The sequence below is a fragment of the Diadema antillarum genome, unplaced genomic scaffold, assembly GCF_040938485.1.
Source record: "Diadema antillarum isolate AM-2024a unplaced genomic scaffold, OU_Dant_1.0 scf00000071, whole genome shotgun sequence".
In the NCBI taxonomy this organism is placed as follows: Eukaryota; Metazoa; Echinodermata; class Echinoidea; order Diadematoida; family Diadematidae; genus Diadema; species Diadema antillarum.
Genome location: NW_027270960.1, coordinates 13,241,596 through 13,266,979, shown reverse-complemented (window position 1 = coordinate 13,266,979; position 25,384 = coordinate 13,241,596). Strand labels below are relative to the sequence as shown.

General features: G+C 36.8%; 1 protein-coding gene across 1 annotated transcript in view; it reads right to left on the bottom strand.

Annotated features, from left to right (window-relative positions):
* The window catches only part of LOC139717049 (uncharacterized), a 66,028-nt gene extending 41,128 nt beyond the window's left edge, over positions 1-24,900 (bottom strand). The window contains exon 1 of the mRNA XM_071628559.1: positions 24,439-24,900. Within this exon, the coding sequence (XP_071484660.1) occupies positions 24,439-24,532 (94 nt within the window). The 5' untranslated portion in view covers positions 24,533-24,900. The remainder of the gene's footprint in view (positions 1-24,438) is intronic.
* Positions 24,901-25,384: the final 484 nt, after the last annotated feature.

Below are 25,384 nucleotides of genomic sequence, written 5' to 3'. Positions count from 1 at the left end.
TATATCTCTTGTTTCCTGTTCTTTGCATATGTTATATACATGTTTGCAATACTGTATGTATAATGCTTGTATTTCAAACCTATGTGGACCCTCTGCCAACCAGCCTTCGGCTGACGATGGTGTTTCAACCAATGAGTGGAAAATAAAAATTGAATTGAATTATATTGTCTTCCACATTGAGTCTGTATTTTCATTCAATTTTCTAGCTTCCAATAATTATATTCTGTATCTTACGTCAACTTTTCAGTTCAGTTCAGTTCTGTATCAATGCGCTTTAGCTGGAACGCCGGTATTTATCGCTATATATAAAATGTTGTTATTATCATTTTTCTTACTCTCGCTATCAATACTATCATCATTATCATTATCATTATCATTTGCCTTGGGGCAAATTATTAAAGTGTATGAAGCGCTCCTGATGAAGCTTTTTGAATTGGTATTGACTTTGTTTCGCTTCGAGATGTCTAATATTGTGTCCAATAATACTCAGAACTGCATGTGTGGTAGTTGGTACAATGAAATACTAGGCAATGTAGCTATCGAAATGTTAAAGTACCCTAAGTGAGCAATTCTACATGATGTAGTACAATTCCACCTCTCCCACCCGGACATGTTGGGACCGGACCCTTATCCGGATGAGCGCCGCGCTCATCGGGATAAGGGATTTGGCCGGATACTGGGAGACTCAATGTTTAATACACGCAGCTGCCTACCCAGTGGCAGCTACATAATACTATTATGTACACTGTACATGTAGGGTCCTACATGTAACCTAGTGCTCAGCTATTGCAGGTAGCGTGACTGAAACACTTTCTTTGCTATCAGCCCAGAATTTGGGGGTACTGATCAGTCTCTGAATGTATGTTATTTAGATGAAAATTTGGTGTGAGTGTATGTTAATTATGTTGGGAATAATACATGTATTTCAAGTGAGTTTGTGTAGGAAGTTTGTTTGAGTTTGAAATCTTCCTTTTCCCTTGTAATTATTCGATTTAAAAAGAAAATAAGAAAAAGAAAATCACGCCAAGATCGCATCCTGATAATAGAGAGTATGGATAAACGGACCGGATAGGAGAGGTCGGACTGTACTCAGAAACATGTGTTGCTTGAATCCCATAGTGATGTATATATGTGTGTATGTGTGTGCGTGTGTATGTGCGTGATGTCATGGGTGTACATGCCTCTTTCGAATTATCAAATTTATGAATGTTGTGTGCTACAAATTATCGGGTAATCCTTTCAAACATAAGTATCGAGAAAAAGCGGGGATTTGCTTTTTCGTGTGTATACTTGTGTGCACGTGTTGGCTGTATAGCTCACTATTCTGTATACATAACATGAGTGCTAGTCCATCCACCCTATCGAGATGTGCTAGTCTACAACCAGACGAGGGGCTCAGGTACCAAAACTGAAAGCAAAGATGAAGTAAGCTCGAAACTGAACATGTTTTCTCTCCATCAAGACATGTAAACGCTGAGTACACGGCTGCTGTAACTGTCCGCCACAAGATGCACAAGGGAATGTGATCTATGGACCTCAGAGCATCCACCACCTTAATTGGTATAAAAAACATCCGCTCAAGCCTTCCCACGCCACATCAGCACCCACTTCCGATACACTCGTCAGACGCAGGCCTTTGTAAAAATCTTGATGCCTGATACAGCGCACCAGAAGATGTAATCTATCTTAAGCTTCTGAAAGAATGGTGCAGAACGGGTAGAGTGTTAATAAATCTTATTTTACTTTTCTAACAGCTTTAATCCAACCCTGTGCTCTGCTGTACCCTCAATAACTGTAACTCACGAATTTGTCCTCACTGATTCGTCTATTCTTGTGACCCGCAACCTCCACTAGAACTCCTTGTTGTCACACTCTATATATGGAGAAGTGTTCATAAACATAACACCAAAAACAGTTGACGATGTGACTTGCTTGAGTCCCACACAGGCAAAGAGCTTCTTGTTGATATAGTAGTGGCCTCTGGCTGACTAATTACAAAACGACAAAGTGCAGTTCATCAATTCATTACACAGGCATAATTTGCATGTTAATGAATGATGAGGTCGTCCTTGACGATTTGTGAGCTCTGAACGAGTGTTTTACTATCTACAGCTGATTTCAAAATTCTAATCGCTGAGCAGATTGATAAAAATCATTCGGTGACTTAAAGGAGACCTTTGGATGATTTTTCAGACTTTTGCATTTGAACATCTATAAAGTCGCAATTCTGGTTACACAGTTTCAGGCTTTATATTGATTTGGATGAGGAATAAGAATGCTTTCAAACTTCATAACAAATCACAATGAACGAGGATGATGGCATAGTAGCTTCACCATAAGAATGCATGAGCGGGGGCTCAAAGAAGCAGAACAAAGAAGAGAGCATGGATATATTTTACACAGGTGAACTTGTTAAGCAAGTGGTATTGTAATGGTATTACATGTACATCGCTGCATCACGAGAATATGTAAGCCTACTCCATTATGGCATCATCATCCTTGTTCATTGTATTGTGCTTTTGGTTTTTCAGAGTATTGGTTTATCAGCTCACGGACCACAATAAATCAACAAATGTTTACATGGCAAGATCGATTTATGTACTATTCATATGATGTGAAATTATATAAATTGCCCTCAATAAATGCCCCTTCATCAAATGTCATGTACAATCCGAGAAACTGTTTCTGCAACGTGATAAGGCGGTTTACCAAAGATGCGAATGTTTTATTTCGTGTACTATCCTCTCGTCCAGCCTTTTACACAGGAAAGATAGTTTTGTCTTGATACCAATTACCAATGGTTTCGAAGATGGGAAAATGACCAACAACAATAAATAAAACCACATCTAAATGTGACATGGTTTGATAATCATTATACACACTTGATAAGAAGTCTGATTATTCTTTACGAGTCAGGCGGAAAGAATTGGAACCAACCTCAACGTACAGCAGTGGGATGTCACCAAAGGTTTGCACCGCGAAGAAGTAACATCTCGCAACTGCAAACGCATCAAATTCAGTGTTGTCCTGAGCTGTAAGGCTCATAGAAAATTGTACTTAAAATAGAGCAGAAGCTTTTCTTTCTCCCCAAAGGAACACAGAGAATAGCCTAGTAATGAATAATAATCCATTCAGAGAGAATTCTTAACAAGTGTCTCCATTGCAAGACTATCCGAGAAAAAGCTGCAAGATACGATGTATTCAATTATACCCACGTATCTTGATGACCTTCATTTTCTGCCGTCTTTGGGAGTTACCTTTCAGACCTGCAGGCGTTTGTCTGCGCGTCAATTCAATCGTAGTCACTCATGTTCACACCCGCTGCCTTTTCACGGAAAAACGTATGGGTAACGTGACGCGCGTTTGACAGCAAGTATTACAAGCCCATCAGAGAACTGACAAATATTCTTGATGAAAGTAACTAAAAAAAGAAATAGTTCATAAGTTTCCCGCCGTGGAATTTTGAGGAGTTGTTTTCAATGATGCACGCGACTTAAGTGCAACCCAACACAACAGTCAACTAGCTGGCTATTCCAGTAACATCAGACCAACATAATAAGTGAAGTTTCAACAAAACTGAACATACTTTTTTTCTACAATAAAAAGACCCGATTTTTTTCACATGCTTTCAGGAAATAGTGATAGTAACAATTACATTGCAAGTTAGAAGTCTTGATATCATCACGCTACCAGTAGTACCTTTGACTAGTACCCCAGTTTCCATTAAATGTCCTCTTTTGTAATGACATGATAAGTTGGATTGACCTATATTGATTTAGTCTTGTTATATCCTAGAAAGAGAAAATAACTTTCGAGAGTATAAAGTGGTTGAATTTGCTATATCATCAGCCAAAAACATTATTTTCAACTATTTTGTGTACCAACGAATGAGGGAATTTTAAGATGTTTTAAGACAATTCTAAGATAAATTTAAGACATCCTCACTTGAATTTATATAATGCGTAGTAATTTTCTTAAAAAAAAAAATTACACTATAAACTATTGAATTCCACTTACTAGTAGTTCCACACCTTATGTCCTATATATTCAATGCATCTTCAATCTTCCCCTATCCGCACTTGTTGTGTTTATTAAAGTATACATGTATGCATATTCAGGTCTAATATATTCAAGCTTGATACTGCTCTATTAGAATTATGGGATCGCCTGGGGCAATACCTACCAGAATATATTAGAATTGTTATTGACCGCAATCCCTAAACTCATACCGATGTTTTGATTTCCGATCATAAAATTCTGAAGAAAATCTTAACAAAGATTTTTACGCATTTCAACTTTGTCAGTTCGTGTTTAATCATAACAGTAACCACCATCCAAAGATATTTCACGATTTATTTCATCGAAATAGTCCCGTAAACTATATCCCATCCGATGATTCCGAATCCCATCTTTTCTCATTGACAATGGTACATACCCAAAATTCATTTGTTTATACTGGACCCAAACTTCGAAATAACGTAGACAATTGTGTAAAAGAATCTTCTTTCCATTACACTTCGATTAAGACTAAGAAAGCACATGCTCTCTTCACACAATAGCAGATGATTGAATTACTTATGTAATAACATTTGTGTTTTAACCTGTCCTGACAGACTGAGTGACATGTTTTATTAAAAGGATGGCGTAGTTTAGGTTGAGATGGGGATTCAGCTTTTAATGTTTTGCGTGATAACTAGAACGTGGCAGAAACCATTAATGAAATATTAAAGAGCATTCAATTCTAAGAGGAATTCAAAGTTTAGTTGATGACAATCAGTTTTGAAGTGGCTGAGATAATCAAAAACAAGTAAAACAAAGCGATCAGCCACTGAAAGGCGGGTTCCATCTTTGTTTTGGACATATCAGCGATTTCAAAACCAATTTTTAATATAAAAGATTCACCGTAAAGTCTTTGTATTTGCTCTAATGAATTCAAGAAAAAAAATATTGCGTACTTTGACTTCTTTCGCTCCCCTTATAAGTGTTCTCGGGACTGATAAAGTGTCCTAATTACGAGTGTAAAACAAGCTAGTGCGGTAAGATAAAACTACTACAAGGTTAATGTATTATCATTTCTAAACAAGAAAGGACTAATGACTATCAATTTCTTTGCCTTTACATTTAAACTTTATAGGGTGCAATTTTTACAGTTGAAAGATAATGATATATGAGACAGTGAAATTGTCGATCAATCCAGACAAAAATCACAAGAATATTATTAGAGTGTAAGTAGATTGCTAGCAATGCTGATCTATTGCAACTTCCTCTTGAAGAGCATTATCAGCACTGAAGAGGAAAATAGGGCCATGATGACATCATTTTTATTATACTGCCGCGATCAAGTAACTATGAAATTATCACCAACACAATTTCTTGATATTCTTACTACATCATTATTACTACTATCAATATTACAGTACTATAATCATGATATTAATAGGTATCTATGACCAGAATATTCATAATTTGAATTACCCATCGAAATAATTGCAACTGACATCGCATCCGGCACTCGGGCATAGTTTCACCATGTTTCTCCATTCACTGAGGAGGAATGATAATAGTTATTGACAAGATACCATAGAGATGATGGCCCAGACCATTCATATCTATGACGAGTCTTCTGAACCTTGTATTGACTGCATCGTTGAAGAATTGGCTTCAACCATTCCATCGCTTTACTTACCTGCACTATGAAATTTCTCTCATCACAAATCAAAATTGTCACGCATATTATCGACAAATCAATGTTTGATATGTTTTGGCATTGCGTAACCTTTTGTCAGTATTTTGCTTTCTTGGTAGCATACAGATATCGTACCGTCATTATCCACGTCTATTTCTCGAATAGTCTACTAAATTTGTTAGTGTGTATTCTGTTATGCAAATTATTTCCTTAACGATCTTCGTTCTTCAGAAACGTCGACGTATTTGCGTTAATTTTGTTCAATACGTAATGCTGGTGTATATCTTTACTAAGATGCTTATGCTTTGTCTTTTTTTTTGCATGAAACGATCCCGAAATAAACCATGTCGTATCTAACGTTTGTTTGTAGTTCGTGCCGCTGCAGAAATTCCAGATTAATTAATCCCTAAAGAATCATAAATCAAATTCAAGCCCATATAAGTATACTGTTAGGGGGTGAATACACTGCAATTTCAAAATAAGCAGATGCGTTATGTGTCATAGCCAAAAATGCTGGTTTAATCTGATTAGTGCTCTAAGTATGCATCAAAGTGGGCTACATGTCAAGTCTGGAAGCGTAGCCGAATGGAAACTATGCTGTAATTGGCAGCTGCCTCGATGTACATCCGAACTGACACTTTCATCAGGGACTCGTGCAGAGCCCACAATGGACACCACATCGCATTAGCCTACTCTACGCCAGGATGATTCAAGTTTCACCCGCATTCATCGACAGCTTTCATTGAAATAGAAAAGTGAGGAAGTTTTTTTTTTTTTCTCTCTCTCTCTCTCTCCCCTTCCAGTGGCTAAAAACAAAAACCCTCATGCATAATGGAAGATGCTGCTCGCTGGTGACGACCAGATCCGAAATTCTTTATGGCATTAGTCCAAATGAATATGTCTTCTATACGTGATTTTTATGTGTGTTTATCACCCATAAAAGAGATCTCTGGCTACCAAACGTATCTTGGCGTTTCTTGCCGAAAGCATGATGCGTTGTAATATTTTTTTCAAAGATAATCCTCGTGGCGGCTTCCATCTTCGTTAACTGGTGGAATTTTCCTTAACGGAGAAAACTGCGTCAGTCACAATTTAAAATTGAATTTTGATGCCACTTAAATTCAAAGTTGATTCTCTTGTGTTTTGTCTGAAAGGGAAGAAAAAACTCCTGGATAAATGCGCAGATTCGTAATAATGCAGGCAGTATTGTTTAAAGATATTCGGTTTGCGGCCTTGGATGTAAATGGGTGCATAATATATACACCGAGATTACGATGAACCATGCCTTTACCTTTGGAACTACACTATATCCATTTGTCAAGGGATAATGTTATTCGAAGAGATATCATTTTCCCTCAGAAGTAAACAACACGTTGGAGACACTTTGTTTAAGATTTAGAGAAGACAAAATATCGTGAGAAGGCCTTTTGATTACTTGCTTTAAGCCACTGAGGTGATATTTATTTTGGGAGCCATATTTTGGTCATGTGCCGGTCACGTGACAGTACGGTATGTTCACAACTCTGCTAAAGATAATCGCATCGAAGATGCAGTGTTATGACATAGAAGTTTCATGAAAGGGAAGTAAATTTCTGACAAAACTTTCAGGGAAGATTAATGATCTAGGACTATCTATCTCTCGACAAATAGTTTTAAAAAAATAAACAAAAAAAGCATCGCAGCTTCCGAGATAAAAGAAAGTATGCTCAATACTTTTTTAGCATTCAAATCAGCTCTGTCGTATCTTCTTACATAATATTACTTTCAAAGAAGAATTTACCTGAGACATACATAATATGAATTTAGTGAATGTAAAAATATTAGTGATATACACATAAGCGAATATTGAGGAAAATCGGACAATCCATCCAAACGTAATGATGGCTTAAAGGGAAAAATACAGTCAAATAATAAGTTAGTCTGATAAGAAAGAATAATGTATTACGAGTTCAACGTTAAAGCTTTGATCGAAATTGGAAAAAATAAGGAAGTTATGACATTTTGAAGTTTCGCTAATTTTTGAGGGACAGTTCTTGAACGGTCAATGTGAATATGCAAATGGCAAAGTGAGCATGTCATCCCCTCACAACTTGCCATTTAGTTTGTACATAAAATGTTGAAATTTCCAGTTTTCCATTCAAACGCAATTATGCCAAATGCTCTAATCCTGATATTACTAACTAACTGATCATTATTGTGAAGTTATTCAACCAGGAATAGCATCATGTTTCAGATTTCAATGACAGTAACATTGAATTTTCGTCATTTTTTGTACACGATCAATGGAAAATTGTGAGGTTATGACATGGTCAGCTCACTCATTTCCATATTCATATCCAGTGTACAAGAACTGTTTTGCAGAAATTAGCAGAACTTCAAAATTTCATAACTTCCTTGTTTTTCAGTTTTTACTGTTGAACTCGTAAAATTTTACTCTTTTTAATCAGAATAACTTATTTTAGGACTGGATTTCCCCCTTTAAAGTTTTGATTAAAATATAGTATCGCTGGAAAAGAACACTACAGCAATTCGTGATGTCATACTAGGACAAAGAAACTATAAGGACAGTTCGACAAAACCTAATAGTTTTTGTCATTAAAAGTACGCACTCCTGCGTCTGGTTCATTACATGAGTATAATTTCAAAGGTGATTTATTCCCCCTGTTTTCTGAAGTTAAAAGCTCCTTCATTTGGTAGAAAATGAAAATGTGTGAAATTATATTCGAACAAAGTACCTGTATCTCATCCCAGTGCTGAAGTACACACTCTAAAAAATCCAGGTCAGAACTGACCCGGAACTGGGTCCATGGGGGTCACACACCGTTCCGAGTCAAAAATGACTTGGAATTTGGTCATGAAGACCCAGAATAGGGTCACCCTGACCCAATTCATGACTCTGCGGATGGGGTCATATCTGACCCCATGCCTTGTCATATCTGTCCCGGAACGGTGAGTGACCCCAACGGACCCAGTTCCGGGTCAGTTCTGACCCGGTTTTTTAAAGTGTATGTCATCATACTGATCTTCAGGAAAGACGATGTGGGTTTTTTGTTTGTTTGTTTGTTTGTTTGTTTGTTTGTTTTCTCGTGGTGGGTCAAAAAAAGACAGAGCATGAAAGATCAAGAAAGAAGCAAACCATACATTAACGTATTTGTCACACGAGTTTGATGGGAATTTAATTGAAACCCTTCGTATGCCAGTATAAGTGCCTATTGATAGAGGAAATACTGCCACCGCATGAGTGCTTTCTACCAGTGGTCTCTTGTTCTATCAGCTCGCACATATCAGCGCACACTCACTGGGGCGTACTTGTGCACATAGCTGTCCCATTGAGAGTTGTGTGGACGTACTCGAGAACCTCTTCCAGAGTAACATTATCTCTGTCAGTACCCACGTTTGTGACACCATGGTGCCGGTCGCACCATTCGCCATGTGCTTGCTTCATCAATCTGCGTGGAGCAGCGGTATTGATTTGCTCTGTTCTCAAAACGTCCAACCTCTCACGCGCGCACCGCTACCGAAACGTTTGCACGTGGGCAAAGTTGCCATGGAAACGCATCCCTCGAGAGGAAAAAAAGTGCTCCGACTCCACTGATAGCGTATAGCAACTCACCCTCAGGATTTGCCTGCTGTTTTGATATCAGTCATACCAAATACTTCAGTCCTTTCGACCCTTATAGCGCCACGCTGTACCGACGTTTCATCCAACACCTTTACCGACAAAGAGTTAAATTTGACATCCCCCTCCTCAAATTTAAACTCTCGCATGCATGTAGTTTGAGGCCGTTATTATTCAAAAGTGATGCAACACAAGCAGCTCTTCTCCCCCGAATAAGTCTAGAATAGACTATGGACTGCACATGATGGATCCGGAACAACCCCTCCCCCACCCCCTCCCCCCCCCCCCCTACACTCACACACTGCACACAGACAAAAGAAAAGCCGCTTTGCACAAAATGCGACCTATCCTTATTGATGCCGTATAGGCATTTGTCAGACAGCGCGTATGTTATGCGATTAAGTACACACCCTAAACATGCTTATATTCTAACACACAAACACACATACACACATTTACACACACATACATGTATATATACATGTATATATCGAGTATGATGTGTGTGTGCATTTGTGTGTGCGTGTGGGTGTGTGTGTATTTCATCAAGTTGTTCAAGTTGTACCATTAACTTAAGAGGTATACCAGTATGACATATGTGTTTGATGCGGGCCATCATATAACAATTCTACTATCAATTCTGTATTTGCAATTTATGCTTTCAAGCAGCATTAGCGGTTGAATACTAGCTGATTTTCTTGTGTATTATGTAGTTGTTACTTTGTTGATATGATTTCCACATCGCTGAACGAAATTCAAATAGTGCACAAGAATGGAAACAAATTGAAGTATTTGCGTAATGTTGAGAGCTTGTTGATTCATTGTGCTACGTAGCTATGGTTACTGCAAGAAAAAAAAAATGTGTTTTCACCTCTTATAGTTGGTTTAGGCTTTTTGGGGGAGACGGGTGTCAAAAGTCCGTCGCAATTTCTCAAAAGCAAAGAAAGGTGAGATAGATAGATATATGTAGATATATGTGTTTGTGGTGTGTGTATATGTGAATATGTAGGAATGATGTTATCGGATGAGCAAAGATACGTAGTAACGTAAGAGAGTAGTTATATACTTTGAATTTCTATTTCTCTTCACAACAGTAAGGACAACAGGCAGATCATTCGCTAATCTTGGAATCTTTGCGGGCAGAAGTTTTCGAAAAGATCTAAATCTGAATTTAAAAAAAAAAAATAATAGACCAATGCAAGTGAGGAATACCAGCCTTTAATTAGAACTTATCCAGCAGCTTTGTTTGGTATAATGATCTAAATAATTTTATATAAGCCTACTTTGATAAGAGTGGTTATAATAATGATAATGATAATAGTAACAATAATAAGTTAAATTATCTTTATTCTAATAGCACTCTGTTTGATAGATTAATCCAAACATATCTTTCTATAAGAACTGCAATAATGATATATAGATAAGTTATTATCATTATTATAGTCATTATTATCATTATTATTATTATTATCATCATTTTATTGTGTTTTGGTATAACAGATATGAATACATGATTTGATAAGAACTGTCGTGTATCATTGGTAATTCGTGTAGTCTATATAGACTAAAAAGTTTATCTGACGGTTCTGACAAAAAAGAAAATATTAAGCCTAGGAAGCAGACTACACCACAAGAAATGTTGGTTATTTGTATTACTGATAGGACTCAGAGATTCTCAATCTGTTTGGCAAGAAGCCAAATAAGATTGTCTCGTTATCTATTTTCATATTTTCATATTTTTCTCGAAACTGAAAGAGTTTCAGAGGGAACTATCTGCAATTGCTAAAGAAATCTTCGGTGTGCGGTATATATATATAAGAAAAAAAGAACCTTGGCATACAAAGAAAATTAATACAAAATTTCGATCTCTGCAGCTACAAGATGTATTTTCTGACAATTTCCCTGCATAACCGATTTCCCATAAAATGGCATGAACGTTGGGATGACCCAACAACACTTTGTGTATGCATTGACTTGGTGGAAAGAAAGACACGAGAGAGGAGAAGAACAGACTATAGGGGAAGAGAAGAGAAAAGATTGTTAACAACCATGCTGTCCAAGAACAGAGAAGACATGCCACGGTAGTACAGCGAGGGTGTTAGCATTTCCATAACTTCCAAATGCTGTTATCCTCCGAGGATTATCTTGTCGTAAATATTAGTTCACTCACATAAGGGGCAATATAGGATTGGAAATTCATTACTTTTGGAATCTTCGCAGATAAAAAGATGATGGCTTGTCGATCAAACGCGCAATCAGCAAGCCTTTGCAAGACGTGACAGCTATAATCTATAGGTGTATGTTTTTAATGATGTTATTGGACTAATCAGCATATTCATTAAAGGGAACACCTGTCAGTGTGGGTTTTCATCAATCTTGGATAGGATGATCACGCGGTTTAAAAAATAAAGATGATGAGATTCTCATCTTTTACCACCAAAAAAAAAAGTCTAGGGGAGGGGGTACATATGCGATTTTCACTAGACTTCATCCCCCATAACCTGAAAATAACATTTTCCATTCATCTGTTACTCATAAGCTACATATTGAACTGCACTTTTTGCATGTACAGATGTATTACTTGTTTCTATGTCGGCCAAACCCGGGCAAGCTTTCAGGTATCAAAAAACAATCTTCGTTGCAAAGCTATGGGTGTGAAATATTGATAAGATCAAAATATCAACTTGTATACTGTATTTCATGTGCTTTAGCAGCTGGAAAAGAATTGTTATGATGTTAAGCGTGGTGCCTGAAGGCTGAAGTTGCAGAGAGCTATGAAATAAGGGATTGTGTGCACTGTCATGGATTGTGATCGGATTCTGCAGATTCAAGATTCATATATAGCATTCTTGTCTGGGAATTACATCGTTGAAACATGACAACAATTCTCTTGATTAGACTTCTGCTTTGCTGCTTTTTGCGCTGTCGGTTTTTTTTTTTTTTTCGTTTCTTCCGTCGCCTGCTTTGCTCTGATTTCTCCTATACGTGACATATTCTTACATTTGGGACGTGCTTCAGTAAAGCAGCGATTACCGTTAAGGTGAAATTATCTGGGTGTAGGGTTATTTCGTATGACACAGAAACGATATAGATTCTAACTGGTTTTATAACATTTGATGTTACTTTAATAGTGGCGTATTTGCTTGACATTTTCCATATGTTACAGGCGGGTGACTTTACTCCTCCCCGAGTGGGCAATATGTGGCGTATGTAGACCGTGGGGTTGTCCAAATGGCAGAAAGTGCAGAAAGGACCATTTTAAGGTCACATGTTCGTTGCCCGTCGAAGAGTGTATTTTGGTCAATGACAGGATCACTCTCTCTGCGTATCTCCTGTCTCTTTTTATCCATCCATTGTCCAAGGCAATGACAGTTGAAATATCAATAAGGCCACTTTGATGCCTCTTTTGCTTTGTGATAGTACCTTCTTTTTTTTTCTTTTTTTGGAGGGGGGATTTAAAATTGGTCAGCTGCTTTCCCGGCTGCTTTTCTGATCTCACACATCCAGTCGACTGTAACTCCATCAAGATTCAAATCGTTTTAGAGAAACATAAACAGAGTGCCTTAGGTATCTTTGGATGTCCCTTCTGATATTGCGTTGACACTCGTTTCTATACTTGGTATAATGTCAAAAAAAAAATACCAGAATGATGTCAGTACTATGTCTATATTTACGATCCCCCTTAATCTTCCTCCTATATTCTCTCTTCTCTCCCTTTCCCTCTCGTTCACTTCTCCCTTCTTTCTCTATTTCAATCTCTCTCTAACAAAGTATTCAGTCCTCTCTATCTTTCTCCTATCACTCAATCTTTCTTCCTATCCTTCTGCTGTTTCATCTTTCTCTTCTTCTGTCTATTCTTCTTCATCTCCTCCTCCTCTTCTTTCCTTCCCTTTCGTCTTTTACTGATAATTTTACACTTCTTGCTCATCTTCTTCCTATATATCCTTCTTCTTCATCCATATTTCTTGCTCTCTTTCCTGCGGTGGCAAAAGGCGCCATAGGCAAACCTGTGTCCCACTCAATGTTAAGTTATGCGAAAGACTTATTATGGCTGTATGACCCTTCTGCCTTAAAGGCATTATTTGTCATTTGCAGATATAAAAAAAAATCAAAAGCTTCAAAATAGTTCTAACATGTGAGTTAAGTTTTTCATTTGACGTTTCATCCCGTTCATACCTGTACTTCTCTTTATGAGCATTTGATTTGTTTTTTGGTTTGCTTTTTATGTATTGTGTTCTATTCTGTGAAATGTTGTATGTGACTTTTTGTATACATTCGATGAGATCTGTAAAAACTGTAATGATTGTTACCTTTGGATATTATTTGTTCGATGTAATTACTTGTTTTCATGACCTAAGAGTTGGATATAGTGATATTCCAGTTTTGACGAAATACACAATGTCATATCATTTTTATGGGTCATAACCTAGAAAACATTGACCCAGATATACATATATCCAAATCCTCCCATTCATATAGTTGTTATACTGCTAATGAATTTATTGTTGAATTTGTGAATCCCATAGGTTTTAGTTTGATTCATTTTAATGCCCGAAGTCTTCAAAATAATTTTGATGAAATTGAAGAACTCTTATTATCATTAAAACATTCACTTTCTATTATTGCCATCTCGGAAACCTGGATTTCAGGAACACCACTGATTCCTTTTAAATTACCAGGATATAGTTTTGTAAACGTCAATAGATACCGTGGTCGAGGGGTGGGGTTGGTTTATTTATATCTAAAAATATAGATTTTATGATTAATACTGATGTTATTCAGACAGAGGAGGAAAAAAAATGTTGTGAAAGTTTGTTTATTGATTTTATTGATAAGAACATGAAATATTCAGTTGGTGTTATTTATAAAAAACCAAGTTGTAATAATGAAACTTTCTTTGAATGTTATCATAGAATGCTTGCAACTGTATCTAGAGAACGCAGGAATCTTTATGTGTTAGGTGATTTTAATATTGATTTGATAAAGCGTTCATTGGATCAATATGTCAGTAATTTTATTGATATTAATTCATGTCTTGGTTTATTTCCTTTGATTAATGCTCCAACCCGTTAAACTGCAAGTAGCTCTATACACTCATTGATAATATATTTACTAATGTTTTAGACACTCATTTTGATTGTGGGTGTTTATATGTGGATATCACCGATCATCTCCCTATATTTTTAATATCTAATGTAGAATTCTCAGAGAAGAGAAAAAAATTACCTAATCTCGTTCGTAATATATCAATGGAGGGCATAAATGCGCTGAATAATGAACTTTGTAATACAGATTGGTCCCCTGTGTACTCTGCCCTTTATGTTGATGATGCATACAATGCATTTTTGTTTATGTTTATGCTTTTGTTGGACAAGCATTTACATTTTAGGAAAAATAAAGTATTTGTTAATAAAATTAGAAATCCTTGGATATCTCCAAAGCTTTTTCGGTATATTAAAAGAAAAAATAAATTATACAAAAAATTTTTGAACGATACATCTCTTTTTGATGAAGATAAATATAAAAGGTATAGAAATAAGGTTTCAAAGTTAGCGCGTAAGGCAAAGAAAAAATATTATTGTAATAATTTTAGGGAATCTAAAAATGATAGCAAACATACTTGGAAAGTTATTTATAGTGTTTTCCAAAACTCAGAGAAGAGTGTTCCAAGTTTTTTTATGTTTGATGAAAAGAAGGTAGATGATCCACAAGTTACAGCAAATGAATTCAATTCATATTTTGACAATTGTTGTGCAACAGCTTTAAAATCCATGCTCCCACTAGAAAATTCATGTAACCACACTTTTGATATTTTTCTCAAAAATAGTTGTGAGCAATCCCTTTTCTAAATCCTATTAAAGAATGTGAAATTGTTGAAATATGTAAATTATTGAAATGTAGTCATTCTTAGGATTGTAATCATTTGAATGTTAATATTTTGAAGAAAATAATTCATTTTATTGTTAAACCATTTGTTTATATTTTTGATAAATCTATTGAAACAGGAAATGTTCCTATCAAACTAAAAATTGCAAAAGCTGTGCCTGTTTATAAAAAGGGGAACTTTCATATATTACAAAATTATCGTTCTATTTCTATCCTGCCTTGTTTTTCAAAACTGATAGAAAAATGTGTATTTAACCGTGTATATTCTTTTTGTTGTAACAATGATATATTATCAAAAAGTCAGTACGGATTTAAGCGAAATCATTCCACTTCCCATGCATTGATAGATTTACAGGATAAAATCATATCAGCAATCGATAAGAGTAATTTTGGTTTAGGAATATTTATGGATTTGTCCAAAGCTTTCGACAATTTTGATCATAAAATTATACTTTACAAATTGAAGCATTATGGGATTCGTGGCACAGCTCTCAAGCGGTTTACTAGTTATTTAAATAAGCGTTCCCAATACACATTCTTTACTAATCATTCTTCAAATCAAAGTCATATTAAGTACGGTGTGCCCCAAGGTTCTATTTTTGGTCCCCTTTTATTTTTATTGTATGTTAATGACATAACAAAATCCACCCAAAAAATGGAATTCGTTTTGTATGCCGATGACACCACCTTATTTTATACCCAATCTGATGTAAAGAATTTAAAAAAAAAATGTTGAATATGAATTGGGTAAAGTTATAAAATGGTTTGAAGTTAATAAGTTATTTGTGAATTATGACAAAACATATTTTGTTCCATTTCAAAATAGATGTAGTAATATTTGTGATGTATTAGATGATATTGTTCTAACTATCGATTTTAAGTTATTGAAAAAATGTAATCACGTAAATTTTCTTAGTATTCAAATTGACAAACATCTACAATGGAATGAGCATTTTGATTATATGAAAAATAAGGTTTCGAAGAGTGTTGGCATTTCATACAAACTAGAAAATTGCTTACCCCGATCTGTTCTCCTTTTTTTTTTGTATAATTCGTTGATATTACCGTATTTGTCGTATTGTCTACCAGTCTGGGGCAACAGCAATCAGTACAAGTTAAATTCCATTTTGAAACTACAAAAGAAGGCTGTACGTATTTGCACAGGGAATCATTACGTTCTCATTCTACGCCACTGTTTAAACAACTGAACATATTACAAATTCAAGATTTACATTCCTACCATATTGCAATACTCGGCTTCTTTTATTTTAAAACTTGTTACCAGTGCACATAATGCAAATGTTTAATGTCAAAAGCAATATTCACCATTATGAGACCCGCAAAAGTCATGATTTTCATTTGTTTAAAGTTAACTCCATTTTTATTCAAAGATCTGTCAGATTTAGCTTTCCTGTCATCTGGAACTCATTACCAAATAACATTAAGTCATGTCAAACATTAAGATTGTTTAAAAAGTTCCTCAAAAGGTCATTATTACTGAATTATTGAATCATTTATGAAAAGTTGATCTCTCTTATTTTGTATCTATATATCTTTGTATTTTGTGTGTGTGCTCGTTATGTGTTTCCTCATCAATCTGACTTGTAACATATGCCGGTAAAATACCTCATTAGAAGGTTTAAGAGAACTTACTTCCTCACAAGGCTTCTGAAGCTTCCCTCCAAGTTCTCTTTTTTCATTTCACATTTAAGTTAACCAAAGGCTGTATTCCTCAGTTAAATAACTAAGTGTTTTATTCTGTTAATTTGTTATATCTATTATGTTATACATTCTAATCACCTATTGTATGCTTTGTATTTATGTATGTGTGCATTGCATGTTTGTTTGTTTTTTATCGTAGAAATGAATAAACGAATTGAACTGAAGGATAGAAACAACCAATGTAAAAAAGTTAATCAGTATAATCAGTGTTCAGTATTGTTGAAATATACAAAATGTGAACAATAGTTGTGATGATTTTTTTTCTAGACTAAACTGTCGAAAGTTATGGTTTATTGAGAAAAAATGATAGTATCTCTTTATATTTTAGGCTTTACTGCATGCGAATTTTAATATGGTAGGATGTTTTGTGATAACTCGAATATTTTTTGATCACTGCTGACAATGGTAAGCAACACCTTTAATTCTTTCGAGATTTTTGGGCATGAATTTCTGTCCGAGCAGTATTATACCCATATGGACTCTGCGTGGACTAGTACCACATTTTCTTGATGACCCGAACTCTTCAAATTGCAGAAGGGGCGTAACCTACTGCACGTCGCATCACCCTTTTGCATTACATTGTGTTCCCGAATCAACTGTAACTCCAGATTAATCATCTTCGAGTTCACTCTGGTATGTCTGTTGTTTTGGCTAGTTGGCAAACACCACATTCTCATTTCATATTTGGAAGAAAAAACAAGCAAAATAAAACAGGAAATAGCATGAATTCAACATGAAACTACAAATTTTTCCAAAAAATGCATGGAAGGACCCAAGTTTCATTGTTAATGTTTCATGACCCCGGAAGTGAAGTGAAAGGACCGGAGGGATTACACTGCAGTTTCTATCGGTGAGTAATAATCACTTCCGTGTCACATCTGCGCCTCCAGACAAGACAACATCAAAGGTATATCATTGCAACATATCTCCGCCCACCGCCTTCGACCAGAGGCAGTGGCTGGTACAAGTAATTAATTTCTGAGTGGCTTACGAGGCGTCACACGAGAAGGGCTGAACAAATATAGCGAGTTCGTCCCGTGTACACACACGACAACCAGCTCCGATTTCCAAACCCCAACCTTTGCAAGTCGAAAGGGTTCTTGCCCAAACCATGCAAGGTCAATGTTCAATATTTAGATGTATTGTATATACACCACCGCTCGCTTTCGCTTCCTGAATCGACCAACAAGCAAAAAATGTTTGTATTTACATACTACACGTGCGGGAACTTAATCAAAAGAAACTCGGAGATTTGTGTAACGTGCGGTCCATTATATGAGAGCAATATTGTGATTCCATAATACATTGGGGGAAACAAACGGGAATAAAGGGGAAAAAATCAGAAGAATCAGGTGCCACGTAATCATTGTGGATGGGTCACGTGTGGTTTTTCGACCAATAACTGGTCGATTAATTCCCGTTGTTTAACACTGGAAGGGATTTTAATGCTTTGCGTAGTTTCCCTCTTCAAGTCATACAGCATTGAATTACAACAACAAAAAAGTCGTAACAACGTCATGATTTTTTTAATTCAACGAGGCTTGTGAAAAGTACATAATTATGAACATGTGCCAATTCCACTAATAATGCTAATAGTCAAACTTATTACGATGGCTTTCACTCTGACGTTCGTGATTCAGTTCGTTTAATATTACGATCACTTTATTGAGAATATTGAAATGAATTTTGTTAAAAAAGGGGGAGAAGAAAAAATACTGTATACAACAAACAAAATGATACAGAGTGAGCAATGTTATATATCCTTTAGTCTTAATCCACATTAATTTCACACTATTCTATAGCTGGTCATGCACTGAAGAGATATCACAAGACATTTAGAAATAAAAGCTACGAGAAAAAGCAACATAAAAGTTTATTGTGTATGAGTATTCACGACTTTGGCACCCCCTCCCCCCCCCCCCCCACACACACACACACACACGCACACTTCCTTTGTCCTCCATCCCCTCTCACTTTAAAGGGATCTATAGTTTTAGTGTGAGACCTAACTTCAGGTTTCTAACATTTTTCTGGTGAGGTAATGAGAAACCTGTTATGAAGTATGAATGAGCATGTGATTCCAAAAGGGATTCAACGTTTATTTGATGAAAATTGGTTTTGAAATGGCTGAGATATCCAAAACAGGTGGGACCTGCATTTTATTAGGATCGCTTTGTTTTACTTTGTTTTTTGATGTCTCAGCCATTCCAAAACCGATTTTTATCTAATATACTTTGAATTCCTCTCAGAATGGTATGCTCTGTATTATTTAATGAGTAGCTTCTTGGTATCTCGCAAAAAGTTAAAAGCCCAATCCTTTTCTCCACCAATACTATACCATCCATTTAATATCATACTGATAGACAATTATGATATACCCCCATCCCTCCACACCCCCTTTCTCCCTCTTCTGTGTTTATTGGCGAAATTACACCTAATTAGAAAAGTGTCGTCAAAATAGGCGTATTTTGTCCATTAGTTTTGTTTGTTTGTCTGTTCATTTGTTTCGAAAACTTTTAGGTTAAATTCCTATTTCTCAACAAACATGCATTCGCAGTATTCACATGTTGTGCCGGTAATTTCTAATCAGGCGGTTAGATAAATTCATGTATAGTTGTTATCATTATCATTATCATTATCATTACTATCATTATTATCATTATTATCATCATTATTATCATTATCATCATTATTATCATTATCATTATTATTACTATCATTATTATCATTACTATCATTATTATTATTATTACTATCATTATTATCATCATCATTATTATTATTATTACTGACTACTGTAGTCGTTCAAACAATGAATGTATGTCCGCATTGGAAATCAAGTCTAACTCTCTATATGAAATGGATACTAACTATCGGCCGGTTTATCCATGCATCTTTTTTTTTTACCCGCAAACAAGAGCATACAACTGTATAGCCTATATCCAGTTTTTATTGCAGATCTGTAAAATGCAAAGAAATGCATGTTTGTGACAGCTGGTACATATTGCTTGTGCTCGCTGTTCAATCCATTGCTATATTTACTCATGTTATTCAAGCTTGTGTGTACCTGTTTTCGGTGATGGCCTATTTACTTTGGATGATTTAGGAGGGATGAAGCAGACTTGGTGTAAAATTGTCCACAGTTGTCATTAATCTGATGACATGATTTAGTACATCAGTTAAGAGTGCAAAAGCACCAACGTGAAAATATGAAAATCTCGTACTTGACAGTATTTATATAGGAGCCCACAGTTACAGCCCTTAAAAGCAAATTCTAAATCCAGTTGAGAAGGGATAAAGGTTGCTCCGTTTACCTCTTTCCTTCGCCGATCAGTTTTTGTTTTTTTTTTACGGGGGGGGTCTTTTGCGAAAAAAAGGGGAGAAAAAGAATAGGTTAGAAGGTCAAGAAGTGAGCATCGTGTTGCACAATGACTTAATGAAATAACACAAGGCATACGCAAGCCTTGTCATAACGTCAAAGCCTAGCATTAATACTGGAGGCGGGGAACACCGTGTCTTAGCAGACGTTCTTGCGCGCCAGAGGTTCAAAGCTATTATGTCCGCATGGGGGAATTGCACACGAACCGCAGCATCAGTTCACGGTATATGAGTTCATGAACATTGCGCCTATTTGCACTAGACCTTCATGGTGGAGATTGGGGTGGGGGTGCTCTCGATAGTCACAAATGTCAACGCCTTCGGGATGAGAACTCGTGAACATTTTAGCACAATATATTTTAATCACAGCATCGCCCTACTCCAGATATTTCAATTTCGCATTCTGAAATTATTGGAATATCATGCGGCGCTGTTGAGAAGCTAAGTGGTGTAATGAGGGCGCTCGTGGCGTTACTTCTCACCCGTGTGATCTCGCCGACTTGATTGGACAAACACTTGACAATTGATAAGTAATATACTTCCAGCCTTGTATAATCGCGCAATATCGAATACAAACGTTGCGTTTCACCAACAATTAAGATTGCCCAAACTGTACATTCGATCACCGGCTGGCGTTCAGCTGGATTACAGTGATACACATTCATTCTTGAGAAGCCATCACTGCAAGTAATATTTCGGCAAGAACTTATATACAGGAAATATTGGCAAGTCCTTGTTTGATATGAAATTACCAACAAAGTTGACTGTCACTGACGACATATATATACACGTAACGAATTGTGTTAAATTGTCTCATGCAATAGCTGACAGAGAACCCTTTCTATTGCTCTTTTTATCACACTAAAAGATAAAATCGTTACCCCCTGCTTGTTCTTACGAAATACGGGAAATATCTACGGTCTGGTGCCATATTCCATTCGGCGTCCGGCCTCATGGAATATGGCACCAGACCGTAGATATTTGCCCGTATTTCGTGAACAAGCAGGGGGTAACTAATATTATCAGTATAGTAGTGTATAAGTAGTAGTAGCAGACCTATCATCACTTTACTGTTGTCTTATCATTATTACTATCATTGTCAACAAATTTTCTTTGTCATTGCTAATCACCATTTTTTTTATTACAAATTTCGCTAATTTAAACATGCAAAGAAAGTTAAAGATATTTTTCTGACCTCAGTACCAAGCGAGTAATGATGCAACCCGTACATCACATGAGTTCGGTCTACAGATCCCTACAGCACATACACTTATGGAAGATGCGTTGACCAAGGACGTACCACAGGCCTCCTTAAATGGACCGATGATTTGACACAGAGCACATTTTTTTTTTTTTTTACGTAAATGAAAACTTTGCAGAGATACAGAGATACACGTATAGGGAGGGGGACGAACTGAACATCGCCATATAAGTAACTGCCGCAGAATCACTCTATACGTTGAAGGAATACTTCGAGTGGAAGTTATCACCATTCTAATCAACGTCAAACACTCGTTTTTAAGGCTCTCGCGATTGTTTTACAACAGACGCTGGAGCGAAAGAGCAAAACAGGAAAGGAGTGTATTATATACGATGGGATTAAACGGTATACTAAGTTTATTATATCCTATGATATATTATATATATATATATATATATATATATATATATATATATGCAGATGACGCTCTGAAATAGAAGCACGATATGTTTCGTCACATGCACACGTAAAGAGAAATTCGAGTACATCGCAACTTGTGTGTGTGTGTGTGTGTGTGTGTGTGTGTGTGTAGGTGGGGGGGGGTTGAGCCGTCCTGAACAGAAATATATCAGAGGGGTTTTGAAAATGATATCATGTCGTCACACCCATGCACGTCACATAATAGGCCTACTCCAAAAGATGCTGAATCTCATGCAGATTGCCTCATGGGGGGGGGGGGGGGGGGTCTAGTAAAAACTAGACGTGATCTGATAGACTTTGTAACAACAAAGGTGATTAAGTAACTTCTAAAGGACATTAACTTACTCCGCATGCATTTGAGTTTCATTTGCCTTTAAGTCCGTACAATTTTATTCCTTCAGGTTTACATGGAGAGACGTTAAGTTTGGCAGAACACGCATAGACACAACCGTAGCTCACCATTAAAAGGATGGTACAGCGTTGGTTGCGATGGGACTTCAGGTTTCTAACATTTTTGATGATGGCTTTTGAGATAATGACAAACTTGGTATGAAATATGAAAGAGCGTTTAATTCTAAGAGGAATTCAGAGTTAATTTGATCAAAATTGATGTTCAAATGCTTAAGACATCCAAAATAAAGCAATCGTAAAATAATGGGACCCATCTCATATTAAGATCGCTTTGTTTTGCTTTGTTTTTGGATATGTCATCCATTTCAAAACTGATTTTTGAAAAATAAACTTTGAATTCCTCTTAGAATTGCATGCTGTGTAACATTCCATAAAGTGGTTTCTAAGCATCTCACAAAAAACTAAAAGTTGAATCCTCACATCAACCGATACTGTATCATCCTTTTAAAGCTGTTGATAGTACTGGCGCAAGTTTGGCGCATGCTACTTCCTTAACATCACTTGCAATCGTCTGACAAACTATGATGAAAATCAGGACCATACGAGGAAATATCTCACGTTTTATCAAGGGATTTTTGTGAGCGTAGAAACATTTCTAAATGTCATACTGGGATCAAGCTTTAACTTTTGACGACGTTTCGTGGAGTGTAAAGGTTAGATACACGAACTTGATATTATAGTCTCCTACAAAACAATGGTAGAAAGACTGCTGAATAGTGCAGAATAAAAACTAAATACGCCTCCATTCCACCTTACATTGTCAAGTGAGCTATTTTGTATCTTTATTGACTGACATCTTCATCTCCGTTCAAATTGGATAAACGTGAACAAACAACAAGCGGCGGCGTATCAATCGATAGACTGCCCTACCGTAGCATTTCAGCTACTTGTCCTTGATTCGAAGTTATCTTTTCAGCAGTCAGCATCAAAGCTAGATAGATAGTTCACCGATTCAGACAAGGTCGAAGGTCTTTCCAGAATGGCATCTCGACAACGACGAAACAGAGAATCATTTCAAATCATTCATTGGGCGGTACTCCCAATACCTTTAGGATCTTTTGTTACTGATCTGTCGGCGTATAAGCATAATCACGCCTTGACGACCCACGAAGTCTTTGTAGCTCACTGGACACATGTAAATAAACGTAAGGGGAGCGCACCACCCTCTCAACGTGCTGACACTAATTGCGCGCGACAAGTGCAGATAACTAAGTGCATAGAAGGACAGAAAGAATGCTTTTACCAGCGTCCTTAAGATGAAGGGAAGAGGATCGCTTTCTCTTTCTCCTCAAATTGTCTGCCAATCGAAACTGCACGAAGGTGATGCCGTCATACGTTGAAATGCCATCTGATTTTTATCTTTTGTTTAAGAATAGCCAAGATTGTTTGGATTTTTTTTTCTTTCTCTTGAGCATAAAATCATGGCAACATGTTGATTTCATAGAGTGAAGTCACGTGTGGAATGTGCGTGCCCTATTGTGCGCCTTCTGGGCATGGGTACCTCAGCAGAAAAGGATGCGGAAGAAGAAAGGTTATGACAATTTCCATTTTAGTAAACAGTTCTGATAGCGACAATCATAACAGACGTCATTACAGTTTTTTGTCAATGTAGGAAAGATCAGAACCGTTGCAGGGCTCTTTTTAGAAACCAACGCATGAAAGTGCAATGAGAAAGGGAAAGAAAGGCAAAGTAACCATTGGGCATTGGAGGAGTTTGGCGTAATAGGTGAATCACAATCTCCTGTACAAATTACATATCGGTATTTTATCACTGTCTCAATAAATTCTACGATTTCGTAAGAATGGTTGCCCATCTGTCAAGTGATTTACTTCAGCAAAGACGCAAATAAAACTACTCTTGGTATCTTCAGTCGTTTGATACTCTGCGAAGTATTCGGAGAATTCCTCCAGGAGACTCTTTTGAGCTAATCGTGATCACAAACCAAAGTGGCGTCGATTTGACGAAGATAGGGAAAAATAATGAACGACAAAAGACGACAACAAATTCGTAAGCAACAGTATTCAACAGTTGAAAGAGTCATGTTGATAACTTACCACCTCTTGCCACTCTCGACGAACCCTCCGCTAAGAGAGCCAAGCACAGCCCCAGCCCAAGGAAGCGAACTACAGCCTTCGAAACAGTCCTCATTATTAGGGATATGCGTGCAGCAGGAGCGACTCAGTACCTCTACTATCCCAGGAAAGAACACGATGTGGGACCAGCCAACTCAACAGGTGATACCCCGGGCACAATCCCGTACACCGCCGCTCTTTTTCAGGTCGAACTTCGCCAGAACGCTGTATCGTCGATGAATGCGTTTCCTTGCATGTATTCCGAGATTTAGTCTGCTCTCTTTTCCCACACCTTCCTACCAGTCTTATCGTGGGCAGACGGCCTCAAAAACCACGATGGTGACGCTGAATCAGCGATTTCAATTAATATTCAAAACACACACATATATACTGGGAAGGTGGAACGGATCGTCCGATTTAAACAAAAGAAGAGATAATCTATGAAAGTGATGATGCCTTATTGGATGAAGAGTTATCGGGCGTGGGTCGGCTACACGCAGTGTGTTTGCTCCTTACTACTGATCGACGGGCCGAACTCAAAACGCAAAACATTACTGCTCTTTGATTTCTCGTTAGTTTGATGACGTCAGCGCGTACGTAATGCTCCGATTGGCTGGCGGTGTCTACAGCAGTCAGCATGCATATTCATGGTACGTGAAATCCTCTGTTTCACACCACTCACTTCTTAATGCACGTTTGTGATTTCAATGGGCAAAGCAATTTCCTCTAGTTGAATCTCCCCATACTTCTTAATATCTGGAGGCCATGATAAACAAATATTGGACATTACGCGATACTATGTATTTATTAATCCTTTGGCAATGGTGTCATAAATGATAAATGCGCCTTACGATCACTCGATTTTGAGAGGTGGATTTTATTCTCGACATCCCTGGACAGAGACTTGAGATTATGTAGAAAAGTCTTG